This window comes from Cydia pomonella, chromosome 9, assembly GCF_033807575.1.
Source record: "Cydia pomonella isolate Wapato2018A chromosome 9, ilCydPomo1, whole genome shotgun sequence".
Taxonomy (NCBI): domain Eukaryota; kingdom Metazoa; phylum Arthropoda; class Insecta; order Lepidoptera; family Tortricidae; genus Cydia; species Cydia pomonella.
Genome location: NC_084711.1, coordinates 5,390,467 through 5,415,644, shown reverse-complemented (window position 1 = coordinate 5,415,644; position 25,178 = coordinate 5,390,467). Strand labels below are relative to the sequence as shown.

General features: G+C 35.3%; 1 protein-coding gene and 1 long non-coding RNA gene across 2 annotated transcripts in view; both read right to left on the bottom strand.

Annotated features, from left to right (window-relative positions):
• Nucleotides 1–13,637: 13,637 nt before the first annotated feature.
• Nucleotides 13,638–17,765, bottom strand: LOC133520964 (uncharacterized). Its single transcript, XR_009799847.1, has 2 exons — nt 15,098–17,765; nt 13,638–13,931 (listed from the first exon to the last, which is right to left on the bottom strand). It is a non-coding gene; the product is annotated as an uncharacterized LOC133520964 (long non-coding RNA).
• A 7,324-nt stretch (nt 17,766–25,089) lies between these two features.
• The window catches only part of LOC133520987 (uncharacterized protein K02A2.6-like), a 3,761-nt gene continuing 3,672 nt past the window's right edge, over nt 25,090–25,178 (bottom strand). The window contains exon 2 of the mRNA XM_061855707.1: nt 25,090–25,095. Within this exon, the coding sequence (XP_061711691.1) occupies nt 25,090–25,095 (6 nt within the window). The remainder of the gene's footprint in view (nt 25,096–25,178) is intronic.

Sequence of the window (25,178 nt, the reverse complement as noted above, 5' to 3'; positions counted from 1 at the left end):
ACCGAGTGAGGAATGTCGAGATCCGACGTCGCACCAAGGTGCAAGACGTCGGACACGTCATTACCAAATTAAAATAGAGCTGGACGGGACATGTTACCAGGCAGAGTGATGGCAGGTGGGCCAAAATGCTAACGGAATGGTGGCCGCTTTCAGACGAAAGGAGTGCCTGGCGTCCGTTGGCTCGTTGGGTGGACGACATTCGGAAGACTGCGGGTCACTTCTGGATGAGATTGGCTCGGGACCGGGATAAGTGGCGTACTAGAAGAGAGGCCTATGCTCAGCAGTGGGCGATAAAAGGCTGATATGATGATGATGATGAAAACATTTTTTAAAGTTACTATATGGATTAGATATGTCAGTGTCAAAAGTGACGTTTCTTCAAACAAAAACGTCACTTTTAACACTGACATTTTCAATCCATATCGTATCTTTAGGAAATTTTTGACGTATCTTAAAGTTTCTAATCGGGTTGTTAGAATAAAATAGCAACAACAGCTTTTCCAATACGCCACCGTATCTCTAAAACATGAAGATCCGTCCATTTTGAGCCAATTTTCCGCTGTTACAGTCCGCGCGAACAGAGGCCCGCTTTAAGCCAATTGCAGCCAACTGCAATATGCGTGTAAATTGAAAACGGCTTTATTTGCGTTCTGTTATGGACTGTCGGCGGCCATGCATTTTTCTGAAAGGACAGCGTTAACGTTGAATATTTAGCGTTTTATTCTAAAGCGAAGCGGCTCAACAGTTTGCCAATCTGCATTTAGTTTTGGGTGAGTTCCAATTTGTTTACCACCTAAAATTGGTAACACGCATGTATATTTTAAATTATATGATTCGATATTTTCATATTTCCATTTTTTTTACTAAATACAGCTTGAATAAAGGGTCTCTATATTGTTTCCCATAATGTTTTAAGTCATAATGTATTGTTTTCACAAACAGAAACGCGTAACTTTTCAGGATTGACATAAAACAAAATCTATCCTAACCTAAGATAACCTTACGAAAATCCTAAAAAGTTAGCGGTTTCAGAATTATGATTGATTATAATCTGACAATCTTTACATTATGACATGACTTTCAATAAATATGTCAAACAAAGGGATCCGTTGAATAAACATTTCAACAGTCTGTTCGTACAACTCAATGAAAACTTGCCTAAATTCTGTAAGTCATGCAAATAAAACTTTTGTCGGTCAAAAACTCCACAAAAAGTTCAAGCTAATGAAATTATAATTTGATCAAAACGTGTCAGGTCTAAGTAACGATTAATCATTATTAGAACTGAAGAAGGAAATATAACCAGACAGGCATGTCTAAAATTATTAAAATATCGATTTTAGATTCGCTGTTTTATATCTTTTGTTAATATTTAAGTAGGCTACTTTTAACAAGTCTATGATCTTTGTCTAAAATAATAGTTACATAGTTTAAAAAAAACTACAAAATACATTTGAACCAAAATGAGAATTATATTAATACTAGCACCCGCCCCAGCGTTGCACGGGTTACACAAAATCTTACGCTCACAATAATCAAAATGTTAGTATTTATCATATTTCAAAGACCGTGACCGTACTTGATACATGATTGGATGAACTCGGTCGTTTATCAAGACATGCGTCGCTTAATGACATTAATCCGTCGGTCTTTTGCCACTATCAATGTGCCTGCTCTTCTTGAGCAGAGTCCTTGGTTCCTTGGAGCCTGAGATGGATGTTAGTGTGAGATTCTACGTGCGTAAACACACTGGCACCGTCCCACCTCCAACGGACTAATGTAAAACCGGGCGCAGCGGCGGAAAGCATCGAAATTTTGAATCGTAATAAATATAAGAGCCTCGGTAGAGAGTACCATTTGTACCATTTCGCGTTGAAATTCTAGGTCCATGGGGTCCCAGCACGCACAAGTTTTTGCAGAAATCGCGAAGCGTCTGGTTGACGTAACTGACCGAAGAGCTGGCGGCTTCCTCGCACAACGTATCAGTATTGCGATTACAACGAGGAAATGCCGCCAGTATCATTGCCTCAAGGGCCTATTTTAGATTTAAGCTAGTTATAGTAATCCTCTGTACATATACATTATGTATATTGTTATTGAAAACAATTGGAAGATTGGTTTTAAAGTAACCATTCTATGTCTATATTCTATGTCTCTAGTTTTTTGACTTATAGGCATACCCCGGAAAGACGGGGGCAGTTTAGGTTTGACAATAGTGCAAAGGCAAATGAAAGTTGAAAATCAAGCAGATATGTCTGCAAATTAAATAAATAATAATGCAAACATCTCTGCTTTATTTTCAACTTACATTTGCCTTTGCACTATTGTCAAATCTAAATTGCCCCCGTCTGTCCGGGGTATGCTTATGGGTCTGCAATTAAAATCACAATTTCAAAATATTTATACCTAAACCGCTAACGAATAATATTACACAAGTAATCCATATTTATTTTTTATTTCAATAGTTTTATTATTCCCTGTAAAGGCCCAATAACAATAACAGTGCGGTCTCATTTACTCGTTATCTATACATAAAGACAGTGTGCGCTGACGCGCCGTGCTTTCGATAATGACAGCCTCTTAACGAATTATACACTTAAACCTTCCTCAAAATATCACTTTATTGATAGTTGAAAACACCATGAAAATACGTTCAGTACTTTTTGAGTTTTTCGTGAACATACAGACATACATTATTATTATTATTGGGGTTTTTGGGCCTTTGAGTGCCACGTCGACCAGGTAGTGATCTATTGTGACAGCCCTTTAAAGTTCATTACTGATGCCCGTTGAATCCGCCCGTACAGACATACATACGAGGCGGGGATTTTGTTTTACAAGGTGTATGTATCATTATCCTTCATCTAATTATAACACAAAACAAGACGAAATGCACACATATGCAAATATATTTTATTTTGTGACGAAAATCCTAAAAGTATTGTACCAATTTGGGTTGAAACAGCACGTCAGCAATGTGTAAGATTAACGGTCCTATTTTCGCTCTTAATTAATGTAGCCATATCGTGATTGAATATAAGACAAAGGGAAATGATGTTGCGTGAGAAAACCTTGTTTTCCATGTCTGCGTAATTATAAATATAACAATGAAAAGTATTCCGTGAGGTGAAATACATATTACCTTTTAGGTATAAGTGAGAAAAAGATTAAAACCAAAACAATACGTTAAATTGGTCAGGTAATTACGTATTAATGTTTCAATCATGTCACATTTTGGTATAATTATTCTATCAATAATACCAATGTGTACGGATGTGACGTTTCCAATGCCCGCTGACGCTAGTTTTACGAGTGAAATCAGTCAACGCAGGACAGCTGCTGGGGAATAGCGACCCCACGTACCCGAGTGCTCCTGGGGAGTTCTGTCACCCGAAAAATGAGTGGGTTGGGTGGTACAGGATTCTGTGGCCAGCCATAGCCAGCCGTCCAGAGTGGAGTCACGAGAGTTGGTTTCTCGAAGGTAGGTGTGGCAACGTAAATTATGAGTTTGTTATACATACGTTTAAAATCCAGTCATACCTCTCTATCATTAGCCCTCATACCAGTGTTACCCTTGAGCCATCTATTAGTTTTTTGTTGGGGCCCATTTTGTGGGGGCGAGTCGCCGTCTGACGAAAATAAAAAGACTATTTTATAAGGCAGACGACCGGTTTTATTTATATCCTATAGCCCAGTAATTAGTCCATCGCTTTCACCAATTAGCCGAATTCTGCGTGCGTCCCATGACATGGGCAATGGCAGCATCCGCTCGGTGTATTCCTTACATTTCATTAAAATGTCAAAAGGACCTCTACGACTACGTGTTAGCTTCGGCTCCGCGCATGCTTCCCACATGTCTGGAATACCATTGTTCTATGATGGGAAAAACACATCAAACCCAACGGCAGATTTTTTAGTAAACTTTGGTTAGGCTACATTTCAAAAAGTAATTGACGAAATATGTTTTTATCATTATTTTAAACTTAAATATTTCATTTTTAAATAAATTAGTGAGTTAAACTTCCAAAAAATGTCTACAACCATTTTAAGTGACAACTCTAGGTAGGTACTCGATATAAAAATTAGTTGTCAAAGCGAACATAATTCGACACGAGAGATGTATAATACAAATACCTATTTTATTCAGAACCCCTAGTGTAAATTTATTCGATACCGTGACGTGACGTACGCGTTTGCGTTTGAACTCATTTTGTATGGGATTTAGACACAGCGTGCCAATCGGGACGTTTTGGAAACTCAAAATCCCATACAAAATGAGACAAAACGCAAACGCGTACGTCTCTTTACGATATCGAATAAATTTACTCTATGGGTACAGAGGTCTAAGTTTATAGTTATAGCGTAAAAAGTAGTTATTGCTTATTTACTTTACTATGCCATAATAATCATAATAACTTTGGGATAACATATGCTAAAATTAGTTTAGAATATAAACTTATCGGGATTATAGAATTAAATATACAATGTATGGTTCACTTTTCTAATATTTTATGTTAATTAGCCTTATTTATATGTGAAGAGTATATAATATAGCTACCTCTATAGATTTGTACTTAATAATAAACAAATAGGTTTACATTGTATGTAATACCATAATTCCCGACAAAGGGTTTAAAATAGATATTTTTTGGAAATATTATCTTAATATAGGTACATTAACTATTATTGACAGCGACTTATCTGCCTAAACGATTTATAAGCTATTTTCAACTTCAAGCCAAAATTTAACGCGCTACTCAGTATCCAATAATAAATAACACTGAAGTCAATCACTTTCGCCACGCAATTACATTCCTTATAACTATAAGCCCAATTCATACAATAGCGTTCCCATTCATATCGACTTCGGTCACTACAGATTAGTCTACCGATGCGTTGGGTGACACATGTGGCGGGAAATCACAGTGCAATGAAGCTTCCACACTTCCACAGGTACGATGCCTGCGCCTTGTCCTGACAAACTGAGCTGTTTTACCTACTACACATTTTTGAAATTGAAATTTATCGCACGAGAATAAGGTAAACAATTTAATGAGCATTCTTATGGCTATTACGGCGCGCAGTATTTCGAGTTCCATAGGAAGTGTGCATCCGTGCAATATTCAGAGAGAGTTGTAAAATATGGAATTCATTATTTCCATTGAGAAAATTTCACTGAATTTAATTGAAAAACAGTAATTTAAATATACATTACATGTATATCTTGTAATCCAAGCATTTTTCATCTATATATGTATATAAGTGTTCTTATATATTATATATAGTACCTGGGCGACCGAGCTTTGCTCGGTTATAAATATTTATTGTAATATGGTGGTGTATAGGTGATAATCTTAACTACATTTTTTTACTAAATTAAACTTGTCCAAAACAATAAAAAATATATATATAAACTTGAACATATAAAAAAAAACAAAAAATTAGTCACCGGGCGAGATTCGAACCCGTAACACTCGTTTAGCAGTCCGCGTTTTAACCCGCTGGACCAGACGGACAGTGGCCGGCAACACGAAATTAGCGACCATATTCTGCGTCGAAAGAAAAACGCATGAAAACTCGAAAACACGCGTTTTCCCAAACATAAGACTAATCTAGATCGATTGTTACCCCCAAAAACCCCCATATACCAAATTTCTGCAAAATCGTTAGAGCCGTTTCCGAGATCCCGGAAATATATATATACAAGAATTGATCGTTTAAAGGTATAAGATATATATCGTTGTCTAAGTACCCACAACACAAGCCTTATTGAGCTTACTGTGGGATTTAGTCAACTTGTGTAATAATGTCCTATAGTATTTATTTATTTATGTATACCTACGCTATACCTATTAAAAATACTTATACCTACATAAGTACTTGAAAGTCATAAAAAAATACGTCTATTTTTTCTTACTAGACCTAACATATAGTAGGGTTGACTGAGGCGAATTGGATCACGGCAATTTGGAACTGACTAAAAAAATTGTTGATATTTAAATTATTTCTTAAGAGATGTACGGTGCTACCCAGAGGGTAAACTAGGCCTTAATGGGTTTAGTCCGGTTTCCTCACGATGTTATCCTTCACCAAAAAGCGACTAGTAAATATCAAGTGATATTACGTACATAAGTTCCGAAAAACTCATTGGTACTAGCACTATGAGCCGGGCTTGAACCCGCGACCTCCGGCTTGCAAGTCGCACGCTCTTACCGCCACCAGCGCTTTTAGAAAAAATCAATGCTTTATCATAATATTTTTTAACGACTGCACTACCATCGATGCGACGGGTGATGCATATAGCGGAAAATGGAGGACGATGCCAATGAGGCGCGCGCCGCCGGCTACTTGCACTTCGTAAATCAAGCCAGGTTGTGCAGCCGGCGAAGCGGGCTAATACTGGACTGTTCCCATTGCTTAACGACAGAGAAACAAGAACAGAGACGGAAATATATTAAGATAGAAAGAAATAGGGCGGGGCTATAGACATCTCTTTAATCTCCACGACGTAAATCACTTACATACATTTTTTATTTATTATATTTTTTCTCAAATTTGCAATGAAATGTAGATCTGACTTATTTCAAATTAGGCCCGGAAATTCTAAGGTGCGATAAGTGAACATGATATATAAAGAAATTTCATACAGCTTTACACACCTAGGCATGTAAAGCAACCTTCTTTTGTTTTTAAACGTCAAATTGTGACAACGTCTTGGTATTCAACCATCAAATAGTTTTAATTTAGTAATAATAACTTTGTATGCACTATGGGTACTGACTGCCTGAAATAAAAGCCTTTTATTTTATTTATTTATTTTATCAAATAGTAGTAGATTCGTAATTTGTTTTTAACTGTGTAAACCTACGAATAAAATAAATTGACTACACTATACAAATCTCGGCGAGAAATGGGATTGCCGGCCGCGTATCCCGATCCGTACTACCTACTTGGCCTGCAACCCCTCGTTTCCCGGCCTCTATAGTAATGTACTATTACATAAATCAACTGTAATCGTAAACCGATTTGTCCACCCATGCATTGGATAAGACATGTGGCGGAAAATGCAGGAGGGCAATGAGGCGTCCGCGCATACATTGTTACAAAGCGCACCGCAGCAGATGACTCAGATCGTCTAATATAAAGTCTGAACTGTGACTACGATTAACTGTAATACAACTCGATATCTAATTAGACTGGACGAAAAGTCATAGTTGATTTCAAAAATTTTATAAGTAGATAGGCTTCTTGCACCTCGTAAAACAAGTCAGATTATACTCTACACAACGCGCGGGCAACCAACTGAGCTAAATTATTAGTGAGGTTGATGTGCTATTTTTCCTTGCTTTGTGATTATTTTTAACATTTGTTGTTTTTATATGAAATACTATACTTGATAAACTTGTCGGTATTATAATTTGCAAACATTTATGTGCATGGTTCACTTCTATATGGGATATATTCTTCTAGAAAAACGCCTATCGTCTTACGACGAAATTGCCGAAAACACGATTCCTATTCATGAAAAACAAGGAGAATATTCTAATGATTCTGATGTGACTTTACGAGTACAGAGAGTACAATATGATGCGGATTAACTATTAATCCCTTGATGTTTTACCCTCCTACCTACTCGAATTTTTAAGTTGAACTATAAGAGTTTAGGCACAAGGTTAAACTACTTCACCTGCTCGTTATACTGCCTTCCGCCTTTAAATATTATATAAAAACATTATGGAAATGAATGCCATAAAATGTATAGTAGGTGATAATAATAAAATAACATACATATCTAGAGCATGACTAGCACAGTAGTAATAATTCAGTCAGTTTGAATTATAATAAACATTCAAAGTTGTATAAAATTGAGCATTCTCACTGAAAACAACCATGAGTTCAAAACTTTGAGAAAGTTTCACAAAGCATTGTGTAGAACGCGCCTTTGAGTCTTTTTGTAACTATCGTCAAATGAAAGCAGGATGTTTTTAAATAAATGAAAAGGTATCTTTCCTGGAATAAAGACATTCATTCAATTTGCAACAACTCTAGTGGATTGAACACTGGTATTTTCTTTTTTACTAAACATTTTTTGTAAAACTAGCAGTCAATAGAACCACAATTTAATTTTAGTGGCGATGCCACGACCGAACTGTCGAGTTTGACTAAGACACGTTGAAATATTGGTTCTGCTTTCAAAGTTATATGAAATAGTACATTTTTATTTTGTGAGTTCGGTGTTATAGTCAGACCAAGCTAAGTTGGCAGCGATTTTGACAGCCCAGCAAGTGTTAAGTTAACGTCATGATTTCATAGATATTTGACGTTTAAAATAACACTTGCGCTATCTGGGCTATCAAAATCGCTGCAAACGCATCTTGATCTGACTCTAGACCCATAGTAAGAGCAAAGAGAAATAAGTAAGCATGCGCTTACTTATTTCTCTATGGTAAAATTTACTCAGTATGACCTATATACTCGTAAACCCCTAACAAAATATGTTCTCTTCTTCTTCTTCGCGTTGTACCGACATTTTGCCACGGCTCATGGGAACCTGGGGTCAGCTTGATAACTAATCCCAAGATTTGGCGTAGGCACTAGTTTTTACGAAAGCGACTGCCATCTGACCTTCAAACCCAGAGGGTAAACTAGGCCTTGTTGGGATTAGTCCGGTTTCCTCACGATGTTTTCCTTCACCGAAAAGCGACTGGTAAATATCAAATTATATTTCGTACATAAGTTCCGAAACACTCATTGGTACGAGCCGGGGTTTGAACTCGCGACCTCCGGATTGAAAGTCCCATATTCTTAGCGCTAGGCCACCAGCGCTTCAAACCCCTAACAAAATAAGGTTATTTTTAAACAAAAAAAGTACCAGCAAAACCTTGGAGGTCATTTGCCCGATGTGGTATTTCACACATAACCCTATCCTGTGTACTTTATGATTTAATGAGCAAATGACAATATAAAAATGCGTTTTCATTTAAATTATAATCTTACGTTACGTTTAGGACACTCTTTATTTTATGTCATTGAAATGTAAATTTCATACTACCAACGCTCATTTAGTCTAATAGACCCTTTGCCAGAACAACATGTTGCAAACATCTTGCTTGTTTTGCTGTTAGCGAATGGGACAAATACGATGATTGGCGGGAAACTTCAGAGAAAACATGAGCTCGATTTATATTTAACAACTTGTTACGATTTTGATTTTAATTTGATGCGACCTTAAGAGCCCTCGGCAAGCTCGGCCGAATTTCATCTTCCTATACAAACGAAGATTCATTCTGATTTTAAAACAACGTTTAAATTTTCATTACAATCCAACTGTAATGAAAATTTGCACATACAATGAATAAGTGTATAAACACCACATAAACCAAGTAGAGAAAAAACAAGTTTTGCATGAAAAACTTAAATTCGCTGTTTTTTTAAATGTGGTATCCGAAGCTAACCCAGGCTCAGGCTCATACCAATGAGTTTTTCGGAATCTATTTATGAAATATGTATCATTTGATATTTACCAGTCGTTTTTCGGTGAAGGAAAACATCGTGAGGAAACCGGACTAATCTCAACAAGGCCTAGTTTTACCCTCTGGATTGGAAGGTCAGATGGCAGTCGCTTTCGTAAAAACTAGTACCTACGCCAAATCTAGGGATTAGTTGTAAAGCTCCCATGAGCCGTGGCAATGTGCCGAGACAACTCTCGAAAGAAGAAAGAAGGAGGAGGTATCTGAATGTTCTTCTTGTTTATAAAATCAGTTTTTTTTTGTTTATCTGAATGACAATGTCAGTCAAAGACGTTATATCTTGTTTATTTCAACTAGCGATATCGTTTAATTAAAGAGATGTAGATAAATGGTAATTGTCTACGAAAATACTTATAGAAATCATCCTCTCTGTGGTTTGACGTTATCGGCACTAAAAGTTCGAGCCCTGGTTAGTATCTATTAATTAGTTATAGAAGTAAGCGCAGGGCTTCTTGTCTGGGTTTTGGAATCAATAGGAGTTTAATGGTTTGATAATGAAACGATATTTTGATTTGTTAAGAAATGTAAAATATATTTGTGGACTTATGTATATTTGCTGATATGATTACTAAATCGTTCTTGAGGAAGGTCGAAGAGAAATTATAAAGTAGGTAGCTTTTATTCAATCAGAATTATTTTGCAAAAATGTTCAAACTTATTGCCGTAGCTTCTGATGTGAAGAATGAACATCACGTGAAGTTTTGATGTTTGGTATATTAAAAAAGTAGCATCATCTATGAAGCGTAGCATATTGGGTGTTAAATTAAGGGATCGAGTCCGAAACACCACGCTACGCTCCAAGACTCGAATAATCTTAGACGTAGCTCGGAAAGCGGCTAAGTTGAAATGAGACTGGGCTGGCCGTGTCTGCCGAATGCCAGACGACTTGTGGGCCAAGATACCCACTGAGTGGGAGCCCCACGAGTCTAACCGAGGAGTCGGTAGACCTCGTCGGCGATGGCGGGATAACTGGGACTCCTTTTTGAGCGGCTGGCCAGATATAGCACTAAACAGAACTGGAAAAGAGGGGGGAGGCCTTTGCCCAGCAGTGGGACACACACAGTGAGTGAGCACTGAATAAATGAATAATAGTAGCATCTCGGCTGCTCTTAGCAGAAATCAAGTAACTCAAATTCGATTTTAGAGGAAAGCTTTTGATAGAAACAATTTGTCATATTTATTATAGCTATTATATCTAAAATCTATAAAGTATTAATACTAATACTAATACTCTAAGTGGTTCTGGTAGCCTAGCGGTAAGAGCGTGCGACTTGCAATCCGGAGGTCGCGGGTTCAAATCTCGTACCAATGATTTTTTCGGAACTTATGTACGAAATATCATTTGATAATTAACAGTCTCTTTTCGGTGAATGAAAAAATCGTGAGGAAACCGGACTAATCCCATTAAGGCCTAGTTTACCCTCTAAGTTGGAAGGTCAGATGGCAGTCGCCAGCAAAAACTAGTGTCTACGCCAATTCTTTGGATTAGTTGCCAAGTGGACCCCAGGCTTCCATGAGCCGTGACCAAATACCGGTACAACGCGAGGAAAATGATATAGATTCTGCGGTATAGTATAATTTATACTCGTACCTATTTTTTGGTGTATAAATATTTAAGTGTGACAAGACACTTAAACAAAAGTTGGCAAAATTAGGTAGGTAAATTAAAATACCTACGGTAAAACAGCAAGGTAGATCGTTGCGAAAAAACATTTGTTAGCAAAGTTATAATATGATCGACGTTTCCTCAAATCCCATTCCTTTTTTCATGGGTACACATTAACAAAAGGCGTACACTGAACAACAAAGCTTCTTCTTCTATTCACATCTTAAAATGTAGCGTAGATGGTGAAAATATTTCGATTGTACGTTCCGTGATGATTTCGGTACGTGTCCGGAATTTGCCACAGCTGAATTTTTCCCGTCCACACGTACAGTCAGCATCAATAGTAGCGATTATAACAACACTTCAAAAGTATCTGCCTTTCTAGAATTATTTTGCAAATACAGATATATCTGTTCAGTTTGCGTTCAAAAGTCAGATACTTTTGGTCGCGAACTGAACAGATACTGTAAAGATATGCATATCTTTATTTACTTGTAGTTCACCCCGAACTGAAAACTTGCGGTTCGCCAAAAAGATAGATCAATTGAATGCGCCTACTACGATTTATTGCAAGCCTAATAAACTGTATCTGTGGTAACTTGGTAAACCGTAATCTTTCTTGTCAAATGTCAAATACTTTTATTATGATTATTTTATTTCGTTTTTATCTTGCTAATTGTTGTAAAATCGTAAATTAAATAACCAAGTTACAAATGTGAAAACCGAGCACTTTAATTTCTTACCAAAACTCGACCATACTTTCTTGCAAATAAATGACCAGAATAGCAAGACACCTCACAAATAGCGTTATGGTTTTCTAGGCTCTTCTAGCTTCATAATTCCTTGATCAAGTCTGCTCATAATTTAATGACAAAAATATAATACCCTCGACTACACAGTTACCCAATTTCATTGAAATTAGAACAAATTTACTCAAGTTATTGTCCATCAAACTATCCTCTGCTAGGTCAGCTTAAAAACATCGATACGCCGGGACGTGTCCCGAACCAGCCGTGTGTTCCAAGTTGAATGTAAGAACTTCACTTCGCTTCGCTCGATTGTTCGAAGAACTTCACTTTGCTTCGCTTGCTCGTTCGATAACAGGACCTATTTCAGGGTGGCTGATACTTCTATAGCGTTGTTTCATCCGCTACTCTTGATAGGTACTGACCTGAACCTGAGGATTATATTGATATCAGCTTTAGACTTCGCGAGCATAGCATAAAACTAAATAAATGTCAGTCTCAATTGTTGATGCTCTACTTTTAATACTAGCTGTACTTACGAGTATGTGAGTAAGCAATTTAAATTGTTTTACTGAAATTTGTAATTGTTATTGTTGTAATTGTTTTACTCAAATGTAATAATTTTGTGTTAGTATAATGAAAATGAAATAATTGTGTGTTAATTGTATTTTTTTATTGTAACATTTCTCTATTTATTAATACTAATCAACTTGATCAAATAATTTAATGTAAATAACTAATGTTAATGTAATTACATGTCGACTAACAATTGTATTTATAAAAGTAAGTTCAAAACTAACACTGTTATGGGCACAGCGCCTGAAATAAATAACAATTTAATTTCATTTAAATGAGCGGTTGCGCTCATTCAATAAAATATATGATAGTTAATCTTAAGTTATAGATGTTATAAGATGCTTCACCTAGCAAACAAGTGATTCCAAGTACTGGTTCAAAATAAGTTAAATTACTATTTTTACCTAACTACTAAAATATCTTACCTGAAATATTTTCTTTCTAGAAAACCCAATAGGTATACTCTGTTGAAAGTAAACGTACGATCTACCGCTTTACGGCCCGATTCGAACTTTAAGATACGTCAAATATTTAGATATGTCAGTGTCAAAAGTGACGTGTCTTCAAACAAAAACGTTATTTTTGACACCGACATATCCAATCTATATCGTATCTTTAGCAAATGTTTGACGTATCTTAAATTTCGAATCGGGCCGTAAATTTGCTTAACATATTCCGTGCCAGCGCGAGCTACGCGCTACGAGCGTTGCCGATAACACGGGTAATCCGTATATAGTAGAGAAAAGTACCTACGAACAGAGAACCCGCCTAGCGGGTCGCTGGCAGTGAATGTGGTAAGTATTAAATACGAAATTTTTTAACGTTATAAGTATATTTAGTCGATTTTTTTTTAATTATGTATAAATAGGTATACTTACAGCAATAACAAAACGGAGAAGTGTGAATCGGACTCGCCCACCGAGGTTTCCGTACTTTTTAGTATTTATTGTTATAGCGGCAACAAAAATACATTATCTGTGAACATTTCAACTGCCTAACTATCACGGTTCATGAGATACAGCCTGGTGACAGACGGACAAACAGACAGACAGACAGACAGACGGACGGACAGCGGAGTCTTAGTAATATGGTCCCGTTTTATCCTTTGGGTATGGAACCCTAAAAATCTCCCCCAAAAGTTTAGAAGAGAAATGATTATTATTTTAAATAAATAAACAATTAAGAATTATTAATTAGTAACACGGCACTAATAAAAAAACTTTATTTTCACACATCAAACGTAATACTAATAATTTATTTTTTTCATATTGTTCCATTAATACAAAAATAAATTTATTTCTTCCCAAGTACAAGTAACCTAGTGGTGTTCGAATATCCATTCAATGCGTTTAAGAAAGCTATAAGTCTTTGTTGTTCTAAACTCAGGGTTACTTGAGAAGTTGCTTCTGTTGTCTGAGACGCTACATCGTTGTTTGTCATTGACGAAGATATCAGGAACAGAAGAATCATAGTCTGAAAAGAAAGAAAAAAAATTATAATATTATTTAGCACCTGTTATTTTGATGACTCCTAAAGCCCACGGTTCGTAGTATTATAAACTTGATTGTAATTTAAACTATTTTCAATTGGAACAGAGTTTATTTCAGTCAGTGTTTCGTTCGATTTTAAAACATAAACTCTTTCTTCACCATTGATTTCTAATTCAAACATCTTTTTGTACGATGGGAGTGTCTTAGGAGGACACTGACAAATCTCGCCTCAAGTTCTATATGGTCGGATGTGAAAAAGTCAACCTTTAAGGAGAGCCAAAACAAAATTGGCACTTTTGTTCCCATTTTTGCATGAACTACATATGATGTGCGCTAGAAAGACCATTCTTTTTTAAGGAGAAAGGCATTTTTACCTTCTATTCCGGATAAGTGAAAACTATGTAGTACTTTTTATAAGTTTATTAGAACCGACTTTTTGATTTCTCCCAATTGAACAGTAACGAGAGGTATAAAGTCGTATTTTGACTTGCTTTCACTCAACACTGAATATTTTAGGCATAAGGTCTCAAGTTCAGATCGAAAACATCGTCGTATCCATTGATGCGAACCTTAAAATGTATCTACATCTCAGATGCATAAAGTTTGAAGTCACTTACTGCCAAGCACAAAATTGAAACATTTAAAAGGGGAAAGTATGAAAAAAGAAAATTTTTAAAATGATGCTTTATGCTTCACGAAAATACAGAAAATCATAAAATATCACGTTATGCACTTTCTGTATCTCGGAAACGAAAAATGATAGAAATACCGGAGTCAGTATGCTAGAAAGATAATTCTCTTTTATAACCGTTACCTTAAAATTTAACTTTGGTCGGATGTTCATATCCGACGTCATGGAATTCGTGTTGAGATTAATTTTCTATAAGTAAAGGTTACATTCGGATTGCGACTGCAGCAATCAGGCTGGTGCAGCTTAATCCAAATTTAATTTTAAAAGAGACATTTCACTAGTATGGAGCCCACTTGACCACAGTTTCATTATATAGGTACCGATTTATTTATTTTTTGGAATTTATTTTATTTATTAACGAGATTTCACAGAATTTTAACAATAAATTTATTAATTAAATTAAAATGTTACAAAGTGAATAAACAAAGGTTTGATATTGAAAAAAAAAAAAAACTTACTCGTAGCGTCATTGCGGCAGTCTCTAAAACAGCAGATGCAATGACTGTCCTTCGTTATCCGCGTCGTATTTAAACCCAGTTAAAGGTAATAATGATTCAATGATTCGCGTGACCGTTAAAAATGAACCTCGTCCTATTGAATACTGATTATTGTCCAATTATTTAGACCGCACGTCATCATCATTTGTAAATTTTGACGATCAAGTGCAGCCTGCTTGCAACTTAGATAGATTTGAGCGCAAAGCGTGTCCATGGCGTGTATAATTAGCATTTGTGTATCATCAAACGTTGACCGAAGCGCCGAATTTAATATCACGGGGTGGCCATGCCATAGAGACCGTGCGCTTTGGAGGGTCTGCCATCTTGTGGCCTGTGTCGGAAACATAAACATATTACATTGACACTTTCCGCCAGAGCAAGTGCTGCCATCTACCGTTCTAGTACGTTTTATGTGCAAAGTAGGATCTGCTATCATGCGGGCTACATTAGAAGCATAAACTTTACATTTACAGCTCGCTTCTGTGTTGCCCCCTAAAGTTTATGCACGCTCCCTATAGTAGGGAAATCATTTTATATCTAATGTGCGCATAATATATCATGTGTACATCAATGTGTGTGTATATACAACTATGGCAAATGTACTACTTATTATTATTATTTAGTTTTAGACAGGCAGCTGATGCTGGTACGTCTAAATCAGAGTTCACTTAGCACGATTTCACTGCTTAGATAGTCTGTCAAGATTGTTTTTAAATTGATTCATCTCACTACAAGAGTTCACAACTTCAGAGGGTAATTTGTTCCAGGCATTTACTATTCGGTTTGCAATAAAGTTTTTGCTGATATTTGTTTTATGCTTTGTTGTGTGTCGTAAGACTAACTTCGGGACATCAAGCTGAGTGAAGACCTTTTAGCGCAATTTTCTGTGAGTACAATTAAATATTAATCTAAACTTTGTAACTTTTTGTGCTAATAAATATTTCTTATTCTTATTCTTATTCTTATTCTTGTTACTAGTTTAAGATAGTGTCCTCTTGTGCGCGTGTTTGGATTTCGAGTGAAGAGGTCGCTTAGTTCTGGACAGTCGTAGTATCCGTGAATTATTTTGAACGTCTCGATCAAGTCGCCACGTTCACGTTCACGTTCACGTTCTTGGTACTAGTTATAGGAAAAAGTTGTTATTTAGGTACTAAAATTTACAAGCACCCATACTCTTGGCTTTCTACACTTACACTAGTATTTTGAACGTTCTGTATTATATACGTACCTCTTCCTTCCTGCAAATATAATGGAACATAAATCAAAATAAATTAAACCAATCATAAATTATCTAGAGAAAAAGTAAAACCCCTAAATAGAACAAAAGGCAATAAAATCAAAGAAATAAGTATTTAATGGAAAACTGTTTTTTATTCTGTTTACTTTAACCACTAGATTCATTGGAACAGATCAATTTGTAAGAGTAATCTTTTTACTTGCTATCTTGTCGTACGATTATGATTTGAAAAGAATCTTCAATTAGGTCAGGGAATTATTTCTAGTTCAACTCCATTACAAAAAGGTATAACAAAAGGTAGTGAAGAGGTGTGAGACTGACAGCCGAATAAGAGGCCGATTAGTTTGGATTAATTTGATATAGATATCATGTTAAGTATTTATACGAACTTGACCGTGAACATGAATCAGGAGTCACTTATTGGTGTGCTTCAGATGCCTGATGACAAGGTTCAACGTCTTAAATCGACCGGGATATGAACCGTACGCACGAATGAGCGTAGATCAAGCGCGGTCTACACAACTTTGACACCCATCCGCTATCTCCAATTACCTGTGAACAGGATGCATGGTATGCGTCAAAATATCGGGAGGTCAAAAACAATATAAAAGGTAATCACGGTTCATATCCCGGTCGATTTAAGTCTAGTGAAACTAACCATTAATCATTCAAAACTGTTAAGTCTCAACGTCGTATCAAACTAAAATGAAAACAATATCAAATTGTTAAAATAGAATCAGCGCCTTGATCGTGTTTCATTGATGCTGTTCCATAGTAATTTGTGTAAATCGCTTCTTCTTAAAGAGACTAAGAAAACAATGTAAAAGGTAGACCTTCATCTTCAATCACGCTTTGAAGAGACTTTAGACATGTGAAGATGTTACGTACATGTATGAATGTTATAGTTAAGTTGTAATGAATCGCTTTTGAATAAAGTTTCTCCTATTTTATATTTTACGGTGTTTATTAAGTCACCTGCAATCATTTATGGGGTGAATATTATATAGGTCGTACTAAGCAACTTTTACCATGGAACTAACCCCGAAATCGCGAAAAATAAAGTGGCTAATTCATACATTTTGGCTGTCTGACCTTGACATTTTCTATGGGAGAGTAATTTATTTTTTGCGATTCCGGGATTGGTCCCATAATAAAAGTTGCTCATTATGACCTATATATTCAATGGCGTTAAAGAGTTTTTTTTATTGTCCCACTGTGACCTTAATACCACTTAAGGTCCTCTATACATATAAAATATATAGGGTCGCCGATTCAAAACTAATTCATAATTCGTACTAGGCACTGAAGTAATAAAACAAACAAGTAGGTATGAGTTAGCAGACGTATTGTTCTCATTACGCGCTTGTTAAAGCGTAATATTAATTAAATGTTAATAATTACAATTTGAATACCTACCTTTTTAATCTAATTTATATAATGATTTTAAATCATTAACTTTAGTATGATACTTAACACATTCACCGCTGAGCTACGGTCGTAGCTGATAACATGGGTTTCCTGGTATGTAGCGAAAATGCTTCGTAGAGGCGAAACGACGTGTTGTGATTATCGCTGAATAGGTTAAGCTAGTATACCCACGTCGCCATATAATCTGCATGGAAATGTGGATACTAATGTTAGAGAAGTGACTGTTCTACTCGTAGATGGGTGAAGTACGAAGAAATAGCGTTATTCACAGAATCACAGAGCCCGTAATTTTCGCGGCAAAACAAAAGATTGTGGCAATCTTGCTAGTGTTAGAATTTTTTTTTTATCGATATCGATATATACATATAGTTGTGTAATAGAAGAAAAAAACAGTCAAACAAATAAAAAAATATTTTAAAAATACCTGAGGTTTCTATGAAATTATATAGAAACAGATGCAATTTCTTATTAGGAACGTCAGTACACACAGTAGCACATGATATTTTATTTGAGTTGTGATATTGTGATAGCGATAGGAGAGTATATAATCATTAATTTCTTAACATTCTCTTGGAGTAAACAGTTTCGTTTATCACTATTTTATTACGTAATATAATATAGTATGTATTGTTAAAATTTAGATGGAATAACACATATAAAACAATCCCTTAAATTACCAATTATTTTGTATATTTTAAATTAGCTGTCGCGAATGATTATAAAATAATGTTAATATATCTGCATGATTTTTTATATAGGTAATAATAATAATAAAATTATAAAACTATCAACATTTCGACAGTCTTTTGTTTTGCCGTGAAATTCCCATAGTTATTTTTTTCAAATCTACATCATTGCCATTGATAATCGTTTGTCAATATACATTATTTATACACAATTGAACAAAAGTTTGGTAAAGTTTAAGAAGGTAAGAGACGTATGTTACACATCTATAATCCGTTACTTGTATATTTCATTAAGCACGTGGTTTGGTTAACCAATGTTAATCGATCGACGTTTATTTTTCCTAACGTACTGACAGATATCGATACATCTACCCTTTTCCCAATTAAAAGTGTTAAAAGCCTTTAAGGTGCCGTAGGTTTAGAGAACATATTTTTGAAAAATCGTATTGTACTTTAGATCTCAATACGGTTGCCAAAATTTTTATTAGCAATAATGAGGTCTTTTTCTAAGGACTTCATCGATTCAAATCCTGATTTTTTGACTTTCGCTCGATATATAAAGAACATTGGTCTAAATAGCTTTTTAACAATTTGTAAAAATGTATGCACAAATGCTAAAAATAAGAAAATTGCTTCTAAAAATGCGCAATTTTATTTTAAAGGGATTTTTCCCCCTTTTTTTGTTAAAACCTACAACAAATTAATATTCAAGACTCACACACTCGCTCACGCTTAGGCTCAGAGAAAGTGAGAGAAGAACCCAAAGCTACGGGGCCTTAACGCTAATAGAAACCCCGTATAAATACTGTCAGTCTAAAGATATTTAATTATTATTAGAATACCTTTTTCATAAAATAGATCGATGACATAACAGAAACGGCGAAAATGAAAGCTCAGGGATTATTAATAAGTCTTCAATGGGTACCCATTATAAAGGTTTGATTAAAACCGAATAAAGGTCGAGTAGCCAATATCGAACGTCTTTGTGGTTTGCAAATTATCTTCAAGATCATTTTGGTTCATGAAGTGTTCGGGCGTACATTTCACGGCATTGTTATAACTGCATCAACAAAATTTTTCAAATGACTAGGTAGGTATACAAGGTGTAACACAACATTTCAATTTTCTGACCCTATAAATTTATTGCTTCTCTGCATTTTAATTGAAACGAGGAATACGCTAATAGTTTAGTTTTTCCACTAGGATTAGTATTTAATATTTTTATGTGTACTTATTCTAAAATGGCGTAACTCCAGTTCTACGCTAAAAGAGGTATTATCTCGATAGAAAAAAAAACATAACTGAATTAATCTTATGTTGTCTGTCGTTTTTAATGTTTTAAACTGGTCCGTTGTTGTTTTAAAACAATTTTGATAAAATATCAAATTTCTACGACGATGTGGATATTATAACGGATACTGATACACGAATACGATACCAGGCTTTCATACGGATACGACGGATCGACGGATAAACACTAACGAATGTAAAGTAATTAAATGTTTGTACCGATATATTCGACGAATTATTTTTACTATTTTTGAGGAGTATATACCTCGTCGATCCATATGGCTATGTCTATTTTAAAAACGATAAGTAGATAGTAACTTAATTGTATAAATAAATTTCTCTTTGTTTTGAAATTCAACCAATACGTCGTATTTAATTGACAATGTCAAATCCAATATTATGACAGCTATTTTTTTTTCGTGATGAATGGCAATAGCATTTCACGTATTTTGCCGTAGAATTGGTAAAATCACAACATTTTTTTTAATTCTTTAGTATTTTTTGGAATAAGCCATGTTAAATTTATATAAATATATTGCAGTGTTCAGGAAGCAAAATACTTCCAAATCATATGTAAATTTTCAGGTTTTATAAAAATGAAATGTTGTCAATTAGGGTGGATCCGATTAAGGGCTATAGTGAATACATCAATCAATCAGACTATGATACCGAATGGTATCATAGTCTGATTAGGAAAAAGTAGAAGAAGTTTTTTTACCACGAACATTTTTTTTCTATGAGGAAGGTTGTCCAAGTCCGTCAACCCTCCATACAAAGGCCAAAACGTTTCTTCGTGAAAAGAAAAATGTTTCTTCCACTTTTTCCTTATCAGAACACGATTCATATGCCCTTAAACGGATCCACACTAGTTTTTTACACCTTGTAATATCTACTTAGTAATCATTTTCCAAACTTGTTTGATGAGTTTTTGTTACACCTATTTTTGTTATGTCAAACCATACTCTGAGAGGTGAATATGTAAGTCAGACTGAACAACTTTTACTATGAGGCGTATGGGGCCTACTCCGAAAGAGCGAAATAAAATCTACCGTCTCATTTGTCATTGTTTTCTACGGAACAGCATTTTGCTTCAGCTTATCGTAGCGTAGGTACATTGTGTTATGGGGTAATTATTTAAAACAAAAGGCTTTCTTAATAATGTCATCCCCAAAACCAAATTGTTCTAACTCACATGATTAACTTTTGTAGATCTTTGTGTGAATTTTACTAAAGAACCCGCAAAATATTTCAGTTCACCTGCAGTTTTCGTAGACAGGTCGATACGAGTTTAATGGAACGTCGTTGCGACAAACATCTGATATTTCCTCGCTGAGCATGTCGGTGGTAGAACCAATATTGTCTTAACTTGTAGGTATCTGTTGCGGATTTTGTGCTTGACATTGCCACAATAGAACAAAAATACAGTATGGGACTGTAGAATGTCTTCTACATATTGACGACATATTCATTAACGTCTACGTAACTTACTTTGTGTAGATCTCGCTCGCACTAATATGTCAGTACGATCAAGATGCATAGAAAGTAAAAGTTACGCTTACGCTAGCAAATGTCAGTGTAAAACTGGTGGTACTGCAGACTTGGACGTAAATTTCAAAAAGTGTTTAGTGTATTCACAAAACAACGAAACAATAAACAACGTCTACGGTTCAAAGACGTATTGTCGTTGGTTCAACATTAATCTTAAGGGAATCATTAACATAAAATCAGAAAGGTGCATTGTACGCAATCGTCAATTAAAAAAGCGTATACACCATGCCTAACATGCCTTCTATTTTTGGGTCTATCTTCAAGATATTGAGTAAGGAACCACGAACCACAGTCATTTTATGCTGCTGTGGATATATATATATTGTATTGTAAGCCCTACTGACCGTTTATATATTGTACTGCAGCGCTCGGATTCTTCGCGAAAATCTCTCGGTTTATTTGACACCGCCGTCAATCCTTGGACATAAAGTAAGCGTTTGAGGGATTGTGAAACACGATGAGCGTCTGAAGCAACGTAGAAAATGGTATTTTTATAATTAAAATAAAGCTCGTGCCTGATAAAATATTAATCCAAGGATTTTTACAGGTACACAGATAAAAAAAAATATTTTTTAAAAGGACGGATATGGTTCCAGATTTTTGATGACTTGTTTAACCAAAGATAAGTAAATGAAAAATACTACGAAACGCGCGGGCTCAGTATTCTTTTTAAACGGTTTATTTCGGTTTTTTACGCAGTTATATGTGTCGTAGTGAATCACTCGAATCAGTCTTAAATATTTTTTATCTATTTGCACTATCAAAGAGAGGTATGGGCATTGTGAAAGAGAGGTATGGGCATTGAGAAAGAGAGGTATGGGCATTGTGAATGTCATCTCGCTTTGTGTGGTAGAGCACAGAACAGCGGATCTCATTCCAGATCTAGAGCAGAGCCCAACTGGGGAAGTACCTCCTACCTACAGAAAACCGCAGCCAAATCCCTACTCATAGTGTTGTGTTCCTACCGGTGAGTAAGGTTGCCAGAGCTCAACGAGGGGGGGCGGGGTTTAGGGTCGGCAACGCGCATGTAACTCCTCTGGAGTTGCAAGCGTACATAGGCTACGGAAACTGCTTACCATCAGGCGGGCCGTATGCTTGTTTGCCACCGACGTAGTATATATTAAAAAAAATCTTGAGGCGCCATTAAAAATCATTTTTATCATATTCAATCTTTATCATTATTAATAAACAATGACTCAATAAATACGAGGTGTTTCAAAAAGTTTTGTTTCGTCAATATGAAAGAAATAAAAACTAAGTACAACTGCAAACAAGGCAGTAATTAGAGAAACACGAGAGCGCTTAAAATTTAACAAAAGCTATTATCATAACATTGTATCGTTTATACATGCAGTTTGCTACCAATCCAAACATTGTAAGGACTTGTTTTCTCGCTAAAAATGTAAAATCCCGTATAAATGTAGCCACCATTTATATGATGGCCTCAAAGGTCTGACCACGGCGCATTATGAGCGCTATTTGCTGGGTTATAAAAAAACATTATACCTATGAGAGTTGGACATAACTGGAAGTTATATCAAACAAGGGGTGTATTCCGACTTAAAATGTGTGCTGCAGTGAACTTTTAAGCAACAAGATGGTTCGATCGTCTCCTTTTCACAAAAATATTTTGCTTCCATTCGGTTCTGTCTTCAGCTGATGGCAGAGCAATTGACAGGCCAATTCGTAAAGGTGTCACAAGTGATGTTTTTGGTTGAAGAAATATCATATCGGAAGCTGATCCAATAATTAATACTCGAATTGGCCTAAGAGACGGACGACGACAATCTTTTCAAGGCTGCCGGGATCTATATGCCCTATACAACTAAAGTAATGGTTCTTTCACACTGGCTGTAATAAAACAACGTGTGGCATTTCATTGTGGTTGTCCATGTTACACAATTTATATAACTGCCAGTTTAGGAGCACCATAAGACAAAATTCTTGGGAAGCATTATGTAGATTAGCCTTGTAAAAATCTTCAGTTGCTTGGGAATTAACTAAGTTCTTGCAAAACCTATATAGTATGTATTAATATACATATGTATTCTACTTATTCACTAAATAGTATACAACTATACCGTTGGTAATCTGCGAGCATAGTCTGGATACGAGTCATTTTGTTTGCACTAAAATGTTTTACGTCAATGGCATACTCCATAACAACTACTTGTTGAATGAACTCCCGAAAATACTACATAACCTTTTTGGGACAAACTAGTTAACTACTTACTATTTTATTACGTCGTAGAAAAATCCATTTTACGTCTACAAAAACTTTTATTACCTCCATAGTACGAGTATTTAAGAGCGCCTATTATTCTTTGACATTCGTAGAAAAAAAATTAGTAAATAATAAATGTATTTCTTGAATCTAGTAAGTAATAAATGTATTTCTTGCATATTATTTGTTGCTTTGTATTGTTTTACATACCTTGTCGTTTAAAATTATCGAATATTAAAACCTATGCTTATGTTATTATGAATTTACTAAATTATGCAAAATTATAGGAGAAATTCGGAGTGCATTTACGGATCATATTTAAATATACATTGAGATCGTTTTTAGGCATTTTTGATGAAAAAGTTAGTATATATAAAGGAAAATAAAGAGCTTTGAAAGTTATTTACATTACACTTGAAAGCACTAAAAAAGTTAAAAATGTCATTTATAGATTTAGATTAGCGAATATTTTGCGAATATTCGCTAATTCAAAACGGTTGATTATTATTTCATGAATGCTTTATAATCTAATTTAAGGAATATAATGTGTATAGCCATTGTCTTTAAATAGTTTTCGTTTTATGATTATTAAAATTACTGGGTCCAGTGGACCCCAAAGCGACTAAGTGTGGGCGGGACTGTTCTAGTGTTAACGGTTCTCTGGTCTTACGTTAGATAGATCTCTATGCATCTTTTTTTAACGAATTTATTCAACGTTTCCTTTTCCAAAACACAGAGCTTTTTTACTATTGAATTTAGATAGATTAGATTCAATAGTAAAAAAGAGATTCAATAGTCAAAATATAACAACTAGGCTTGCATAACATAATAATATAAAATGTATATTATTTATATGAATTTGAAAACTCAGTTTATTTTTCACCAAGCAGGTACTCTGTTTTGGCTACATTTTAAAGCAACACCATTATATGTAATCTCTGCAATTACCCTTCCATGTTTTTAATGTTTCAGAATCATAAAACGTTAAAAGCATACTAAACTCACGGTAACCAAACTTCAGATGTTTACTTTATTGGGACAAATTTGAAGAAAGCATTTTATTTTCTCGCTTTGTGTGGTAGGGCACAGCACAGTTCACAGATGCCAACTGGGGAAGTACCTCCACCTTACAGAAAACCGCAGCCAAATAACACTAGACCCTACTCATAGTGTTGTGTTCCTGCCGGTGAGTAAGGTTGCCAGACCTAAACGAGTGCGGAGTGTTAGGGTCGGCAACGCGCATGTAACTCCTCTGGAGTTGCAGGCGTACATAGGCTATGGAGACTGCTTTATTATCAGGCGGGCCGTATGCTTGTTTGCCACCGACGTAGTATAAAAAAAAAAATAATGTTGATGTTTTTTCTGTATGTTTCGATAAATAACAATTAACAATCATTCAAATGAGCCATTTGTTATAGACTTTGTATCGCGGTAACTGAATGGAAGTAACGTATAGAATATGGAAATTTTGGGACTTTTTTTTTCTCCTAATAAGGGTAAAAAGAGATCGTGATTTTGAGTAGAAATAACATAAAGAATCTCATATCTGAAAACAAAGTGTAGTGTACAATTTTACTATAAATAAAATGGAACAAATACCAGTTAAAATATAGAATTAGTTGCCCGAGA